The 19,152-nt window shown below is 36.5% G+C and overlaps 1 protein-coding gene across 1 annotated transcript; it reads left to right on the forward strand.

The window, feature by feature from the left end:
- The first annotated feature begins 716 nt into the window (after positions 1–716).
- ppp4r2b (protein phosphatase 4, regulatory subunit 2b) lies at positions 717–12,493 on the forward strand. The gene is made up of 9 exons (XM_056751244.1): positions 717–872; positions 3,260–3,341; positions 3,558–3,728; positions 6,392–6,485; positions 6,636–6,673; positions 7,615–7,689; positions 7,770–7,910; positions 9,640–9,944; positions 11,134–12,493. Exons 1-9 carry the CDS (start codon positions 752–754, stop codon positions 11,463–11,465), a joined length of 1,359 nt encoding a protein of 452 aa, XP_056607222.1. The 5' UTR covers positions 717–751; the 3' UTR covers positions 11,466–12,493.
- The last annotated feature ends 6,659 nt before the right edge of the window (positions 12,494–19,152 follow it).

The following is a 19,152-nucleotide window of genomic DNA, read 5'->3' on the forward strand; positions in this document are numbered from 1 at the left end:
TTGAGAAGGTAATTTAGGCTAAAACATCTAGATGCTGCAAGTGTTTGAACATTAATTGCACCAAGACAATATTTGGATTGTTTTATTGGTTTATTTAATAACCTTAATACAAACAACTCCAATTATTACATTTGACTTTTATCATGTTTGGCCAAATTTACTAAATATTTAAATACTGATATTTAAAATATTTTTTACTGTATAATTTACTTAAAGGCACCCCGAATCTTCAAAATGTGCAGGTCTTTGCTAATGACATATAAGGTGGTAACATAAGTTTAGCCAAAAAAATAGCCAAACATATAATATCACAATTAATGCGATGGGACAGAACAAGCTTTGTAGATTCTGTCATTTTGTCATGTTTATGTGGTCCATGGTTTGACACTTATTTTTCTTGAGATATATTCGTTTGTACCCGTGTTTGGTAGTGAAACCACAGTAACCACACGATGGTTAAACTGTAGTAAATGTATTTTGGTAGACCACCACAGTAAATGAAACCAAACCCTAAGCACTGTGCAGAATTAAACTCATCACACAACGATGACAGTTTATTTATAAATAAAGCAATTATTCTAGACAAAAATTGACGAGGTCTTTCATTCGTGGAATCAAACCAAGTGAGCTGTCTTTTTGGCGATAACTGCTCTGCATCCAAACGTGAACCAGACCCAGCACTGCGCACAACAGCCAAGCGCACTGGAAGAGCGGCAGCCGGAAGTGACGCGATCGCCGCCACCATATTGAAATGTTTCCCCTTTCCTCTTGTTCGCTGAGCCCAACAGCAGCCATCAGCTCTCGCTTTCCAGCAAGAGATAGTGACAACAGCAGAGACATGGAGATAGACACTCTTCTAGAAGCCCTTAAAGGTGAATATCTGTGCGTGTGGAATCGGTCTGTGTGTATCTTCAGATAGACTGTTTGAGCTGGATAATGTCTGTTAGCTCATGCTAGCATGTTAGCCTGTGGCTAAATGGCTTTTCCTGTTTTTTCGAAGTCTGTTGTGTGTTCATAGTCGTGTTGAACAGATTACATCCTTTTTATTTAGTTATCATAAGTGATTATTTGATAAATCAATACATAGCATATGTATACAACGTTATTACTGAGAAAGGTGCATAGTGGTTTTGTGTGATGTACTGTAGTTTATAAAAGTGCACAGTTTAGCCAAACACCTGTTTGTTTTGGCCAATTGTTTTAAAACAAAGTCGGTCTCTTTAGCATGTTATATTTGTTCGTCTTTTTTGGGGGTATTTTCCTTTTTATTGAAGATATGCAGTTGGCTAAGATTGTAATAATGCAATAATTGCCCGCGTTCCTCATCATAGTACAGTTAATAGTTGTGGTTTGAATGATCAGAAGAGTTGTGAAAGTGCAATGTGGACAGGTTTTCAAAATTGCAAATGACCCTAAGCCTAGAAACTCGGTTTTGCAGTTCATAGAAGGTGCATTGTCAGCTCTACTGTGTTTGGTTAATTATTACATGGGGATATTCTTTTTGTTTGTCCTTAAAACACAAGTGTAATGGACTGGTTACTTTATAGTCTAAACTTATTCGAAATAATGTTTTTTATTTATGAAACTATCTTCTTTGTTGGTCATCTGTCCCCCAGTTGTGGTTCTGCTTGTAAACATGGCTTTGTAGACTGCACTTGACAAAATCTCATTGACCAATATGTTTAATCCTCTCTTTTTTGTCACTTTGGATAAAATTCTGGTAAAATTGATGAATAAATGTTTGTAGATTGCATAAAAGCATGAACAAGACTCTACAAATGGGACACGGGGCAAAACAATGCATACATAGGACAATCTAGGATTGTCAATAGTTACTGTTTGACTAATTAGTTTATGCCTCAATAATTAATACACATCAAGTGGCGATTCACATTTTGCGAAAGCATATCCGTTATTGTAACTCAGGGTTCACACCAAACGTGAATTTAGCGATTTGCGCAAGTAAATTACGTACAAAGTCAATGCAAAGACCCGTAAAGATGTGAATTCGCGGCAGGCGATGTTAATGCCGCGAAACGGGCTGCATTCAAAAAAATGTGTTGTTAGATTAACTAAATTTTATTATGACACCTATTTCAACACTATTGAATTATTTGAATTTAAGATTTACTTGTCTGCACAATTCACCCAGTTTAAGGTCATCAACTTAATTTCAGCTGAATGTTATTCATTTGTGGTAGGCCAATCAAATTGTAATGCTTCAGTGATGTAAGCATGATGTAATGTAAAGTGCTGGCAGGAAGCACCAGATGGTTTACTGCATGACCATTTGCAGAGTTTTACTCACTGAGTAAGGCTGCATACATGCAAAGATGGCATAACGGTGCTCGTCCCCAACCTCAATAAAACCGTTATTCTTCACCACTATGTTAACCCCTCAAAAACAGAAAATCTTCAAAATGTTTACATTACAGAACAGTAAACACCAACAAGTCTCCTTATCTTTTGTCTTGCACAAAAACACACAAATAATATTTAATTTAAAAATGTCGTATCTAAATCTAGTCATAATAAATCATGCATGCTGGGAACTCGGTCCACTGTGTAGTTTCAGTTAGTCAATGAAAATTGATTCATGTTGTCCCAACACAAATGGAATAAGTTATGTCAAAGAGTCGCCTATTTATGTCAGAATTACTCATTTAAATGTTATTTCAACATGAAACGCATACAACATGTTAGATATGGTGTGAACCCAGCATTAATGTATCTCGTTATACGAGCCAATTAAGACAATCTCAGTGAAGATGGAAACATAGATGATCACAGGATAAATAAACCTTCTAGGCAAGTAAATCAGACTTATTTTAAGGTATTTTCAGCGCTTTTCTTCCGTATATCCTTTTTTATACTTCCTCGTCTTAATGGCTATTGTGGCCCATTGTTGCTTAGCGACACCTGGAGAGCGTGGAACATGATTGTTTGCTTTTGGTGTTAACCCAGCATAGATGTAGACACGCGGCAGGCGTCCAAAAAGGGGGGCGATGTGGTCACAACACGCACATTTTCTAGGTGCGTCTGTGTCGCATTGAGATGGAAAATTTCAACTTTTCAGAGTGCCGTGTGCACCACGGCAATTATCCCCTAATTCTCATAAAATTATCCCATTACAAAAGTCATGGGAAATGGGAATACTATCATTTTTTTTCATTAAGTGTCGGCTATCGATTAAAATATTTTGTTTTCAAAAGCTGTTCCATACATTAAATAAAAATGATTGAATTTCTATTTTCGGCAGATTTTGACAAGAAGGGCAAGAAAGAAGTGTGTTCCGTGTTGGACCAGTTTTTGTGTCATATTGCCAAGACTGGGGAAACCCTGTAAGTATAGCCTTTGCCTCTCAAAACCTGTCAATGATTTAGCAAAGTCATAGACCTCACTTTACTTTGTAATGCCACAGTGGTTAATACTACCACGGTGCTTTTATATTTGCTCCAAAATATCAATTTAAACAATGCATATTTAGATATTCAGTTGTTTTTTCCCACTGTGACCTGCTGCATTGATTGACATTCTGTGCATTGTCATCTCTACAGGGTGTCATGGTCTCAGTTTAAAAGCTACTTCATATTCAAATTAGAGAAAGTAATGGAGGATTTCCGAGCGTCAGCTCCGGAGCAGAGAGGACCAGCTAACCCCAATGTGGAGTCAATTCCTTATGAAGAAATGAAGGACAGGATTCTTAAGATTGTCGATGGATTCAGCGGGCAAGTTACCTAATTTTTACCTAATACCTAATTCCTTGAACTTTATAAGGTATGAGCAAGGTATGAGGTTCTGCTCTTAAGTAGGACTGAATATTTCAGAAAAATTTATACTAATTATATTTAAACTTTTTGATATTTATGTGGTCTAGAAACAGACAATATTTCAACAATTTTGCTAAGTAGATTCAGGGTATTTAATGTATGAAGTAGGGGTGTAACAACACTTCGTATTACGATATGTTGCGATGCAAAGATGTTACGATCCGTAGGAAGATGGGGATATTTTACGATATGTTTAATTCTATTCGTTCAGCGGCAAGATGCTACCTACTCACGTCACGTGTGCTTATCTCACATATGCGGTAGAGAGAAAAGTCTCTGGGAGAATGGGAAGCACAAAACACAATCCATGTCTCAAAGTGGTTTACTATGCGTAATATTTTCCTTCACAATCGACGTTAAAACCAGCAAACTTGAAGCGTGACTGCAGGCGAGTCGCCCCGAAACTCATTTCAAACGTTTTTAAATGCCAATGTTAATTTATCTGCTAACGTGATATGCAATATAAAGTAAGTCAAAAGAAACCTGCGGTGTTCCGATCAGAGAAGCGAAGAAGTGAGTTGTACTGTATATTAAAAGATCGAATGACATCCTAAAAAACAAGTATGGGATTTGCATGATTGAAGAAATTTAATACAGTTTATGTGATATGTATTTTTGAAAGATTTTTTTCCTGCATTACTGTCTCAAGGAAAGACACAGCAGCTCCAAAGAGACACGAGCCAATAGCGCTTGAGTGTAAGCTCTGTCTAGGGATGGGTATCGTTAAGGTTTTAACGGTATTACTACTTTTATCGCTCCGGTACTTTAACGGTACTCTTATCTGTACTTTTTGTTGTGTTTTTTTTTATAAAAGACAAAACAAAAGCTTGAGTTGTTTTTACTATTTAAAACATTCTTTACTGACCCATCATATCTTAATGCAGGTAAAAGATGACTGATACCCGCCTATTATTCATAGAGAATTAAAATAAAGTGGATGTGGGCCTAAGTTTGTTTGTGTTTTTTGTTGTTGTTTAATAATAACCATAATTGGACCAGATGCTGGATTGGATTGGTTCACTGTAACAGGAGATTTAGATTCACATAATGTAGTTAACTCTGTTTGGGCTTAAAAGTTTTACAGGTTTGAACCTCTTGCAAAGTACACACACAAAAAAAGTATGTATTTCATCAATACAAATAAATTTTTAGGTAAGCTCTGCTTTATAATTTCTTAAGCATAATTTATTATTATTCATCCATTTTAAATGCAGTACTGTGAGAGCATTTTTAATGTTTAAGATTTAATTAGGCTACTTACTATAAGATTTATATGTAGGCTTTTTTTTAATGTGATGTGTGTTTATTAAATGATTACATACTAATTTAAAGGAATCTAATGCAATGTTTATGTCGGGGTTATTTAGGAAGTCTGCTAGGCCAGTATACACGTACATGAGGACGTGGATGATGAACTAGTAGCTAGGCAGTCGAAAACTTTGCATTTCTCTGTCTGCACATTAAGCACTTTTGAAAGATGTTTTGCCAGGTTGCTTGTGTTTCCGCTCTTACAAGCAAAAATCTTGTTGCACTTGTTGAAACGAGCATTGTCTGCATCCGCTCGAGTGAAATGTAACCAGACTTTAGACCGTTTGATTCTCTCCGCCATCATCACTCTATTAAGCACGAGCTCTCGTGTTGTGTGCGCGCGAGCTCTGTGTAGTGTGGGACAGACGGACATTTCGCGTGCGATATTGCGAATAACGAAAATGCAGGTAAATGTCTTTAATATTATCGCAAATTAGAAATGGTTGGTCAGTTAAAATATGCTAATTAACATTTATTTATCAATAATAAATAGGAAATGTTTTTCTTAATTTCTCCAGTACCGACAGCAGAACCGTTAACGTCAGAGCTTATCGATACTTCGGTCTTTTATAATATAGCCCCGGGACCAATTAAGTAGCGGGTTTCGGTACCCATCCCTACTTGTGACCTTAAGTAGAGTCCGTTAATAGCATTGTGTTAGCTTTTTACTTCTGCCGATTGTATTTCGGATTCAAAAAAGTATCAAATGTGGTGTGAATTTGTAAAGATTGTCTTGATAGACAAAACGTGTAAACATCATAAACCTTTGTTAATCACAGGGCTTATTTTTTGCAATCTTCCAAATTTCTAGGGGAAAAATGCATATGCTTTTGGTCGAGGGAACCAACATGGTGCTTACTTCCGATTTAGCCTTCAAAAATATATTATCTCAGAGATACTGGATTAATCGTTATAATTGTCAAAGCCTTTTAACAGATAATTAATCGCCACAATCGCAATTATTTAACAGACAATTCATCGATAGCCAAATTTCAACATCATATCAATTCATAATCATGAAAATAAATTATTTAAAATTCACATTTCATGTCCAGCTTTTTCTCGTATGGCAGTAGAATCAAGAGAATCAGAACTATTTACCCCAGAGCAAGTGTGCCATCTCCTGGCAGTTGAATATAACAAAGCAAATTTTTGGCTGTATGTGTGTCTTAAAAGTTTTGTCTTACCAATGTAGGATGGAGTCTGTCCTGGTTGATGTGTGAGCTAATATAAATATTCTGTTTTCTATACAGGATTCCATTTACCATCCAGCGCTTGTGTGAGCTTCTCACAGAACCCAAGAGGAACTACACTGGAACAGAGAAATTTCTCAGAGGTTTAGAGAAGGTTGGTTTATGGTGTATCATTCAGTCAGAGTATAACAAATCTTGTTTTTAATAAGCAGCCTATACAATAGTGAAATCTGAGTTTTGTGCTCAAGTTAAAAGTTGGCAAGGCAAAATTCATATTGCATTTGTAATTTTTTGTCTTCTTCAGAATGTGATGGTGGTCAGTTGCATCTATCCAGCATCAGAGTAAGTAACCAAGTTTTCAATATTCAATGCCTAAAGCTGTTCTACATTAAGTGGAACCAGGGCCGGCCATGGGCTTAGGGGGAGTAGGCAAATGCTAGGGGTGCCGCCGATCCATAGGGCCACCAAAATGAGTGAACATTTTAATTATAATTCATCATCTCAAAGCATTATTAATTATGTCACCTAATATGATATGTGCAGCTTATCTCAATCCTAGACTACAACTTCCATTATGTTGTGTTCAGATGAATCGCGTTCCTTGCTCATTTTTACTCACGGGAATGGTTGGTTATTTCCGTGCAAGGCAAATGTTTCGCCCGGGTTTAATATTCTCAGCTGGCACGGAAGACACTATTTACGCACGTTCGCAGCTTGTTTTGAGTCATTCACATCGCCTGCCGCGAATTTGCGTCTATTTCTTTGCAATGATTTTTTATTTAATTTACTTGCACAAAAAAACTTAATTCTCATGCATGCTGTATTTTACTTCTTGAAAACTAACATTTATTTAAGAATGAGGTTGACAAAATGTAGAAGAAAAAAATTCAGTTACCCTTATCTAAATAATAATAACAATCAAATATTTGTTTTATGATCTCTAATATAAAAATACAGTAGCCTATTATTAAGAAAACAATTTGTTTTATTTTATTTGCAACATTATTTTCAAACAATGAGAATGTAATTAGAAACATTTTTATTACAAATATTTGTAGTTGTTATTTATTTTCTTCCTATTTATGTTTATCACAATTAATTTTATATTCAAATAAATATGAATTTTGCTTTAAAAGAATTCAACTTTATTTATTAATTGTCAGTATTTATTTTGTATAGGAGGGGATTCAAATAATTTATATTATTTTGTATATAAATCTTGTCTAGGGCACCATTTGTCTGTAATTACTGTGGATAGATCAAGTGTTTTTTCTTTTCACTAGGAAAAATGGCTGCAGTGGAGTTAACCGAATGAACGGGGTCATGTTGTCTGGGAACACATCCGCTTTCACAGAGAGGTGGGGTGTATGGTGTATACGATGCTTATGAGTAGATGTTTAAAAATGGATGTCAAACTTGAATTCGTTCTGTATTTCAGGAAAGTCAATGGTCCAGGAACACCCAGGCCATTAAACAGACAGAAACCTTCCGTGTCCAGTTCGCCAGCCACAAACGGCCTTCCAGACAGCACAGAAAACAAAGATCCAAATTCATCACAGGAACATCGCAAAACATCCAGGTACTGTTTGGTATACAGAGTGCTGCTTCAATGCTTAAGTCACACTTAAGAATAGGCCTTTTTCACACTTTCTGACTTCCGCATCGTTCAACGCAGGGTAAACAATGTTCCGTTTACAGAAGTATCCAAGTCTAACAAGAGTGTCTGGATTCAATGTCTTCATATAAATAATGTAAACGATCTTAATAACTTATACCGCCCGTTAAAAGTCAAGTTCTTTAGCTAAGAGGGGCGCTGGTACTGCTGTTTTTGTCTCAATTTAAGATTTGTACTGTTTTACGAGACATCAACCTGAGGCAGTTACTTGATCATTTTTAATTACTGAACTGCATATGATTAATCCAGTTATGATGTTATCTCATGTCTGGTTTGGTCCTGCATTATATTGATAAAATAAACTAACGTTACATTAAAGGCAGTACGTTGTGCTGGAAAAACCTCACCCAATTCCTCCCGTCACACTCCCATAGCACTTTCTGTGTCAGAAAGTTACTAAAAATGTCTTCTGTTGAGTGTTCTCGCTAGTGCTTCTGTTCTGACATTATCAAAAATATTGTGAAATATTGATATCATACGTTTTACTCGTGGGTCCATTGGATCACTACCACGCATCATTTATTGCATGTTTTATTATGTGTGCTCTGTGTAACTGTGATAGGGGAGTGAATAAATTTTTATGTATTTATTAAAATAAGTGGAAGACCATGATTATTATTATTATAATCTTATGTGCAGTATTGGAAGCGACCTAGTTAAAGATTGGAGAATACAATATAGCTGTTTATGGTCAGAATTTTATAATAAGGTTTAATTTATTAATATTAATTACAGCGCAATGTTATACTTGTTAATAAATATGATCATACATAAGATTTAAAAAAAAGTTAAAATACTTTGAAGGTTAAAAAATAAACGAGTTACACTCTGTAAACACTGTACCAGTTGTCTTCTTTTTTTCTTATAATACAGTGACGCGTTCACGTTTGAATATCACGTGAGCTGGTGTGTATTAAGACTGTACATATAAACGTAGGTAAATGACCCAAGCGTTTTATTACAATAGGATCTGTGTTGGAAATTGCTTTACACTGCGGTGACGTAGATTCATGTGAAAAAGGCCCATTGGAACTTGTCAGTTGTTGTTTACTATATTTCAAATTAGTGTTTAGATTCATGAAAAAGGTTATTCGAATGTTTTGGTCTAAAGTCTACTTTATAATCTCATTTGTTCAAAAAATCTTGCTTTTATTGAATTGAACAAAAATACATCTTTTTATTCAAAATCTTTTTTATACTGTTTTAGAGTATAGTAACATTTAAAATTATAACATTACATTAAATTGTGCTTTTTAAGTAATTTTAGTTCATTTTATATCTTTACTCCTTATAAAGTTTACCTACAAAAACATTAAACAATTTCTTGATATCCACAGCATACTGAAAGGTCTCCGTAGATGAAAATGTATGTGTTCAGAACGTGCGTATCCATCCCTGGAGAACACACCCTGAACTTCAATGCATCAATACCTCAATACCCTGAACAGCTTTGAAATTTAGGAAATGCGAAAATCTGACTCTGATTTAGATTCTTTGATGCATAGTGTTTGAAACTGCTCTTGGTAATTGAAAAAAAAAAATGAAATTAAGAGTTTAAGATGGATTGACTCTCATAATTCCCATGAAACACCACTGTGCATTCGCTTGGTAACATGTATATATTTTTCTTCAGTGATGCATCATCAACATCAGGCATCGGTGGTACTCTTGGCTCTGTAAAGAATAAACATCTTGATGATGGAGAGGAGGAGGGCATGGAGTCAGAAGCACATGAAGTAAAGAGACTCAAATTCAACCAGGATGGAGAGGAGGAAATAGAGGACGATGATGAGCATGTGGAGGTGCACAGATCTACACCTAGTGAGAGTTCCTCGGATAAATCGGAGGATGCCAACTCGCCCTCGTCCATGTCGCAGGAGGTGAACGAAGAATACGAGGGTAAACTTTCTGCTTCAGCCAGAGGCAGTGAGGATCAAGGTAACATTATTTTAAGTTTTTTTTTTGAAGCTGCTGGCATCTGTTTTACATTATAATCCAATGGGGGAAACCGTTTGCGCTTTTTTAAATGCCAGCGTCTTCTTCTGCAGCAAGGCTAGCCCAAAAGAAGCCCTACTTCAAGCATCTTTTTCACAGCTAACCAATGACTGAGACCTGACGTTTTCATAACAACATGCAAGGAACGTGATTGGTCGAGAAGGCTTAAGCTTGTAAGCTTGAATTAAATGGTGTCCGAAATATTAAATAAAGATCAAGTTCCATGAAGATATTTTGTATATTTCCTACCTTAAATAGATAAAAAATATATATTTAAAGTTTTAAATGGTTGTATCTCAGCCTGGCATTGTCCTAAAAACTCATACATAAATGGTCATCTTATTTATTCACTTTTAAGATCATGTAAAAACCATAAACCATAAGACTTGTTTCGTGTTTCCAGGGTCACATATGTGATTGGTTATAGCACAGACGCTTTCTATTTATAATTCAAATTAGGGACGCTCATATTGACCGTTAACCAAAAGTAAAAATGTTGACCGATCAATACTATCTGTTAAAGGTGTAATGAAGTGTGCTTGTTTACTGTTTCTACTTAAGTAATAGGCTGTTTTCTACCCTGGTTTTGAGGCCAGCTCTGCAAACGCACAGTTTTAATGGGCATGCCGCATTAAAGACACTTGGAAGTAAACAACCACCGCTTTGATTCGATAGCAGTTTGCGTAGTTTGAGCCTTGATGCGACCCGTGGTTTACCTGCTTTCTTTCAGACATAACGTAAAAAATATGAATAAGTAATAAAAAAACAACCTAAGACATAGCATGTATTTTTATTTAATTCCAATTTAATATAAAAATTTGATCAGTTAGAGGTTAATATACATCGGTTCTCGGTTCGGGAAATTAACCGAAATGAGCAACCCTAATTCAAATAGAATTCTGTAATGCTACCTAATATGAAGCCTGTCTCTCTTAGCTGCCTTCGTGCACAAATGCTATGTTTGAACATTGCCGGCTGCTATTTGTAACCACAACGCTGGGAGCGATTTTTTTTTTTTACTAAAAAAGTGCCAATGTCAACTTTTTCTTGTGAACACAGCCTACGGGTGTTTAAACATTTGAGAGATGCAAATGAAGCTTATCTATTCTTTGTTAATATTTCTCTATCTTAGAACCTTCTAGCACACAGTCCGAGTGTACGGCTGCCGATTCCCGTGAGGCTTTCGCCGAACGAGAGGTTCCCTGTGGCTCCGACTCTCCCGGTGAGGACCCCAGCGAAATGGACCAGTCAGAGCAGAGAGCCCCTGCGGGGGTGGCGGCGTCTAGCCCTGAGGTGAGGGATGGGGAGGAGCCAAGCGAGCAGGTCAGCAGCAGCAGTAGCACTGATGAAAATGCTTCCGGACCCTCATCCAGCAGTAGTAGCGTAGACTCTCCCACAGAGGGCGACTCCGGGTCAGGGGCACAAGACTCTGAAAGTGCAGAGGAGCCTATGGAACAAGACTAAAGGCTTCCTGTTTGACTGCGCTTTCGTGGAGATTAAGACGACACACACTTAAGTGGCCTTGAAGGCTGTCAGAAGCAACACCCAACCTACCACCCTGCGCCTTCTGGTGGAGACTTATCTTTTCCAACTTTCCCAAATGCACTCTTTATGCAGATGTACATAGGATTTTATTTCTGAAGTGAAGGTTTTAACCGGAATAGTTTTGTATACAGTTTTTCCCTCAATTTCATACTTGTTATTGGTTTCTTCCTGTCTGTTGTTTTGGCTTTGCTCTCGTGAGGCCTCGGTTTGACTGAAGGTGTTTGGATACATCTGTTTGACATCAACCGTGACATCACTTAACAGTTAAAACTTGAGTTTTAGGCCAGGGAAGTGGTCATGTTTTATGTTCGAAGCTTTAGGTTGTCAGGCACAGTCTAGACCGTATCTCCTCTAGATTGGTGTGTTAATATTTTGGACACAGGAAGGGGAGTTTATAGCAGTGGGTCTCTATTAAGACTCATAAATGGTCACTGTTCAGAGATTACGTTCCACACCAAAACAAGCCATAGCTGTTTTTGTTCTATGAAACGATTGAAACGGTAGCTTTGTTTTACTTTTTAACATGTATTCCTTCTAGTTCTTTGTGTTGTGTTTAACTGACAGAGGTTGTTGAATGCTTCTTTCACCCTCTCTTCTACCATGCGTTTTAGGACAGATAAGTGCAGATTTCATGATTCACATTAATTTATACCAGCGTTTCAATCTGATGTGTTAGAAAACTGTTCGTTAATAATAACTGCAGTCATTCGTGACGGTTTAATCCCAGGTTGTCTCACTGACAACAGCTGGCTGCTGTTTCGCAGCTGTATGTTTTTGATATTTAGAATTTTTTTAATTTCTGTAAAGTAGTGTTTTGTAGACCTGTTGTGTTTTCTGCCTTTTGTGCATCCATATATAATTGTATAATTATTTTCTGTGTATACTGAATGCGTTTGGTTTCAATACAGTATTCAGAAGAAGCAATAAATGTTATTGTTTTAAATGTTCGCATGACCCTTAATATAATAGCTGTTCTACGTTATTACAGTTCTGTCTACTGAATTTTCACAGCCTTTTTATGAAAATCTAGTTTAAATATCTTGTGTTCTGCAGAAGTGGGCTGTTTTTACCTACGTGGTGTCTGTATTTTTTTATCATCCACAACTTAAAAATTATAAACCTGCCTTCTCAGAAGAGTATCTGAGCGTCTCATCCAGGGCCAAGATTTAAGCCATTTTTCATGTATTGCTCCTGTTTTCACTACAAAGTTTAATACTGAGCAAGTACCACTTACTAGCTGAACATTATTCATATAAGGATTATGAATTGCATAATGTCTCTTATGCTTTCATCCGGGCCAGTTCATAATCCTTTAATAATCATGGTCCTCAAATGAATGCCCAAATCACTTTGCTCTCAAGTCCAAATCCTCAAATTTTCTGCTTCGTTTCCCAAATACAAGTTTCCCTTCATATTTATGCCAGTCACATGTCTTAACACTTTTCTATTGGCTCAGAGAAACAGGGATTTCTGCACTTTCTTCCAGAGGATAAAACGTTTTCACCTGTTGCACGAGCACGCGTTACTCCTGTACCTCAGCCGAGTTGAAATTTACCCAACCGTCTCAGTGGAAATAAAAAGCGGATCGTCTAAATCCTGCCCTGATGCGAAGCTGGAGGTTACATTTAACTGTCGGCTTTGAACGCGCATCCCTTGGGAAATAACCCTGTCCCCCGTAGGAATGGAACAAGTCTTAAATAAATGAATCGTAATTTGATCCACGAGCTCGGGAACCGAAGTGCTTATTAATAATGATGAACTCTACACAGTTCAGCTGACAGATAACAGTTTCATCGATTGAGTCCAATCTGGAATTTAAAATGTATTAATATGGGTTGAACTCATGAAACCAGGTCACATTTGACCCTAAAATCAAAGAAAAGCGTCACAAAGCTGCTTTGCGTTTTTAATTTTGATTTCTTTTTTACATTAAACATAATACTATGATTGTATATATTATGATAATTTAATCCACCGTAATGTCTGATTTGAATTCTGATTTTCAAAGTTGCAGATGTCCATTTTATTTGATTGCTGTAGGGTAAGCTTCACAGAATGTATTTTAAAACAAAAGGAAGAAAAGGTGTTATAGGATTTTAATTTATTTGAATGTCTAGTGCAGTGGTTCTCAAAATGGGGGCCCAAAGATGGATCTGAGGCCAAAGGTTTTGTGGCATTTGTGAAATAGCGGTGAAAAAGTTTTTTTTATATCAAACATCAGAAAAATATGACCACCAACCAAAAGAATTGATGTTCCAACATTGTATAACAGAGTTTTTGGTTTGGTTTCATTAATATTCATTATTATAAAGTCTACAAGTCTTTATTTGGGGGCACAAAGCTCTTCTCCAATAGTGTTGAAATGGCCATCTACACCCTAATATGATCTGAAAGGTTTAAAGAGGTTTAAAACCAGACTTCAGATGAGACCATTCAAAGACAACGTGAGAACTGTTGACGATTTGTTAAGGGAATTCAGAACTTCTTATGAGGTGGCTTATTGTGTATTATAAACAAATGCAATATTGAAACCCCTCCCCTAAACCTTAACATCACTGGCGCAAAAGTAAATCGTACTAAAACGTTCAAAAAATGAGTTAGCCACCTAGTAAAATGGTCAAAAATTCTCGTGAGAGTTTATTGTAAATGATGCCTCCTCCTTTGTTTTGACTCCAAATTGACTGAGAAGCACCCTGCTATTTACAAAGCTCAAATAAATGACAGATGTCAGACTTCATTGTCACTGTGTGGCAGCTGATGACCGGGTATGTTCATCTACATATTTCAATCTTTTCAACATAAATGAAATTGGTTTCAGGGTGATCTGTTTTTATGTAATGTTTGGACATATGGTGTAAAATATACTGCGAAGAGGATTGTGTGAGAAAGACTACATCTTAAACAACGTTTCTAAAACATTTGAGAAGTTGTAAACACTGGTGTCAGGCCCTAAAGTTTTCTTCGGTTCAACCCAATGAGACCTTCTCCGTTCTTTCTGTATAACCAGTCCAACCAATTTCCAACTCATAATTCGCAATTACCAACGGCCTGCATAATAAGCGCCATGTCGAATTTTCCCATTATTCCCAACAGAGGAGGTATTAAAAGTGGCCGAGGCGTAGAGAAGACTGACAGAAGTTTTGGAAAGTTCAGAACATTGAGTTGTGGTGAATTAGTCATGGCGATCTGGTATTTCAAAGGAGGAAGAAACATGAGTCACTAACCGTCAGTTTGTAAGCTGTCTTCAGTTCTTTGAAGTTTAAAGTTATTACTTACTGTCCTAATCAAATTCTTCACCTAGAAACAAAGACTTAAAATGTACATTACATTCCATACCAGTCCAGCAAACAGCCTCTGCCCCTCATTCACATGATCAAATGTTTTCAAATTTTTTAGAAGCTTTAGACGTTTTAGACAAGGATTGACTAGGGTTGGATTGGAAGTTCATTGTCAGGTCACCGTTCTCATTGCTGAAACGAACAGCTCGGGTTCGAGTGGAGGCTAAGCCCCACCGTGCACAATTTCTGTATCATCCAATAGAGGGTGGTGTTCGGTCTCTCATTCAGGCATTATGGGTTTACCCCACCTCAGGATGAAAAGACGGACTGACAGCCAGAGGGCTGGAGATATGGGCTGCTCGCCTCTTTATTCCTCTGGCTGGCATGAAGACTTGATGACCGCTCAACTGCTGATGGCACCGTGTCCAATGCAACCTTCTGCTGAAATTCCCACATGGGCATCAGATTAAAGAGCTGCTACTAAGGATGTGAATGCTGAAACAGTGGAAAGCTCTGAAGATCTGGTGAACCTTTTTGAAGAAAGCTCATTCCAGCTGGAAGGTTGACCATTGGCTTTGTGCTTGGACCTTAAAGGGATAGTTCACCCAAGAATAGAAATGATGTCATCATTTAATCACCCCCATTGGTTCAAAACCTGTATATGACTCTTTCTACTGTGTAACCCAAAATTTAATATTTTTGTTGTTGAAATGTCTGTGGTTTTGTATCGATGTGGTCCAGTCTTATTTGGTTACTGGCATTCTTACAAATATCTTCTTTTGTGTCCTGCAGAAGAAAGTCATACAGGTTTGAAATGACATGAGGATGAGTGAATGATGAAATGATGAAATCATTTAAATTTTAGGGTGAACAATTTAGATTAAGTCTACTGAAAAATATTTAGAATCAAAGAATTTTGTGTTTTGTCTCGGCCCAATCTTCATGTTCACAGACGGCTCTTCAGAGTACTTGCGTATGCATGAGCTTTCAATACCTAAAGGTATATCATTAAATGGGAAAATAACTCATAAATCTTCCCACGTGTGCTAGTTGAAATTTCTTCAGAAGCTTGGCGAGAGATGAAGTAGCATGAAAATTACCGCTTTCATATCGCAAAATGCATCCGACATCTGCTTTTAGGCCCATCTGTTTTCTGCCACATAAACAGGTGAGGGAACATATTGCCTGCCAAGCCCATTTCTTGGCTTGATTTTTATATGGTAGTTAGGTGATCCATCCCATTATATACACGCCTGTATGTACAATGGTCACCATAGTTTCCATCATAATAAAATAATGACTATAATTACTGTTGCTACTGTAAAATCATAATACTCTAAATACAATTACTGTACAGGTGATAAAAAATGTTTTTATGACAGTGGTGGATAATACCAAGACAAGGATAGCAATTATGACATTTTGACTTAATTAACCGTCTTAACCCATTAGTTTTTGACATCACATAGAATGTGTCCCATAAAGCAACTGTTGGTTGTTAGTGATATTGATAAATATCGTGAAAATAGGACTGCTAAAAGGACAAAATAACCGAAGATTGGAAGCAGACTACTGTTTTAAATATTCATTGCATAGTTTTAGTGTATTCGTTGTATACAGCACTGAAAATTCTATTTAAAACCGCCTACGGCTGTTTGACATGTAAGCAGCCTGTTGCCAGCGTTCTGTCTGCTTTTATGACCTTCTTGTTGAACATTTGAAACGTCAACGCTGTTAAATCTTTTTGGGGAATACATTAAGATGTCCTTAAATGACTTAGTAAGCATACGAAAAAGCCACCTTGTAAAATACTTACGAATTCCCCGAGATTAAGTTGTGCTATTTAGCTAAATTGTAAGAGTTCTTAGCTGTGTTAGTTTCAACTTAACAAGATGTTTCTCCTGAAAGGCTCAGGAGAATACATTAAGAGTATAGAGCGTGTAAAATAAAGGTAGATTGTACAGGTAAATAGCCTCGAATTGCACAAATTTAATGAGAAATGTCAGAGTTCATACTCAAATCTTGAATAAAATTGACTTCTGATTGCAGAATTGACAAATCTGAGCTCAGTTTATGACACCGTTGAGATCTCTTCTGAGACATTTGTGAGAAATATTGCAGAAGACCTAAAGAAAGGTTTCTATTTGCTCTCCATTTAATCTAATTGATGTCTATTTTTCTGTCAACATATTGGAATTATAAAGTTTTATCTGACATTTATCAAAACTGTTATTTACTGTTTTTTTCTATACGTTTGGGTTACATTTTTAGACCTTTGGGGTTTTATCTACAAAATCAAGTGGAATTTAAAAACTTTCCAGCTCATAATCTTAAAACTTCTCAGAATGCTTATAGAACCTCATAATTCCAAGGCGATGATATGCATCTTATACCAATGTAGTTTAGCCTTCTAATTGTCTACCATAACATTAAACATGCATTAAAATGTTGCAAATTGATAAAGCGTCAAAGGTTTCATCATGGTCCGAGGAGCAGCATCCATCTATGTGTTGTTAAAATCCAGCTTTCTCTCCGTCAGAGTGCTGTAGACTAATTCAAAGTAATACACACATTGATTGGCCTCATTACTGGGTTGGTGGTCCTGTGGCCTCTGTTCCAGTATTACAGTGTAATGAAGTGCTTTAATTGACTCTTGTGGAGGCTGTTCCATCATTGCTCCATTTATAGATGTACCCTCAGCCTCTCAGACTAATAGCAGTCGAGGGCCTAGTGCACTACACTGATAGGCTTTTAGCAGCCATTTTTCAAAAAGAATTCTGCTTTTTGCAAGAGGCTGTTAAAAGTGTAAATGGGAGACTAATAAAGAGGCAATATGGGTGAATTCAGACCTGATATATAACAGGTGTGTGTGTATTCGTAGTTAGAAGCCGAGGAATGACTCAGAGGAAAAGGTTATTGTTTAGAGGTGGCGGAAGTTTTTGTGTTCATGTTTCATTTGCGCATCAAATTAATTTCAGATGTTTCTTCTGAAATGAAATAGAAACAAATGAAAATGCTGTGGGCTGTACAATGAATGTAGAATGGAAAAATTGAAAATTTGATGAAAATGTTCAAAATCTTAATAATATTGCTTTTGATTGCTTGCTTTGAAAAACTGAGCCCTGTTTATGACATCATCCAAACACTCTGGGATTCATGAGATTTCTGGATCTTTTCACAGGAGAAGAAAAGGTTGCTCACCATTTGATCTTAATGATGTAGGAGAAATAATATCAAAGATATTGAATAGATCTCTTTTTATGGGAGGAGACTTGGAAAATAGAAACATTTTGTTTTACACAACTTCCAAAACCATAAATCATAAGTTAAAGATTAACAATAGAATATTCCTGATGCTAGCACAAGAAATAATATTAATGATGCTTATTAACCAAAAAACAGCCCTTTCAAAATTTCATTGATTTAGGCTTGCATTTGAGGACTTCAGGATGAAAAGCGCCCTTAAAAAATGTAAAAAATTATCAAATACCTTCACTTCAAATCCGCTTGAAGGGACAGTTTGCCCAAAAATTCTGTCATCATTTACTCTAACCTTTAAACATTTCTTTATTCTGTTGAACACCAAGAAAAATATTTTTAAGGACGTTTGCAATTTTCAGTTCAAAGACATCATCCACTACCATAGTAGAAAATAAATATTGTATATTTTTTAGTTCTGTTGAACACAAAACAAGATATTTTGAAGAATTTACGAAAACAAAAAGTTCTGGGGCAACTTTGAATACCATTTTATATTAACATGTAGTGGTGTAGCTTTTGTTAAAACCAGTAACTTCGTATTGGCACCTATTGCATTATTGCTCCTCAATGTCATATGGCTTTATTGCTTCTCAAACTCTTTGTAATTCGCTTTGAAAAAAAAACGTCTGCTAAATGACTAAATGTAAATGTAAATTAATGCTCTTTAAAAAGAAAACATCAGGTTAATCTGAACTGAATTTCAACAAAATCAAGGAGTGACAAGGTCATCCAACAGCAATGTGAAAGACTGACAGCATGGCAAGACACATTAAAACGGTGTTATCACATCATTTGTACATTTCTTTCTTAAAGATCCAGTCAGTGAAATATTGCGGGAAGATTGCAAATTGCAACCAACCCCTCGAGTCCACCCCTCCTGTTTGAAACATTACGACGGCTGACAGAACATGCCGAATTATATGCAAGGGGACCTGCGGTGTATGTAGATAGAAATAGTTCATTCTAAGGTAATAAAAACATAACGCTTCATTGTGTAAGCATTCTGATATAGTTATGTATATTATATTGCATTTCCGGCAATAGATACTCCAAAAATGACACACTGG

The sequence above is a fragment of the Triplophysa dalaica genome, chromosome 6 (genome assembly GCF_015846415.1).
Source record: "Triplophysa dalaica isolate WHDGS20190420 chromosome 6, ASM1584641v1, whole genome shotgun sequence".
Lineage (NCBI taxonomy): Eukaryota > Metazoa > Chordata > Actinopteri > Cypriniformes > Nemacheilidae > Triplophysa > Triplophysa dalaica.

Excerpts from the sequence above, each read along its gene's own strand:
- ppp4r2b (XM_056751244.1), top strand. The coding sequence starts at position 752 with ATGTTTCCCCTTTCCTCTTGTTCGCTGAGCCCAACAGCAGCCATCAGC. Across the intron at positions 6,486-6,635 it reads TTCTCAGAGGTTTAGAGAAG|AATGTGATGGTGGTCAGTTG; the intron begins GTTGGTTTATGG and ends TGTCTTCTTCAG. Across the intron at positions 6,674-7,614 it reads TGCATCTATCCAGCATCAGA|GAAAAATGGCTGCAGTGGAG; the intron begins GTAAGTAACCAA and ends TCTTTTCACTAG.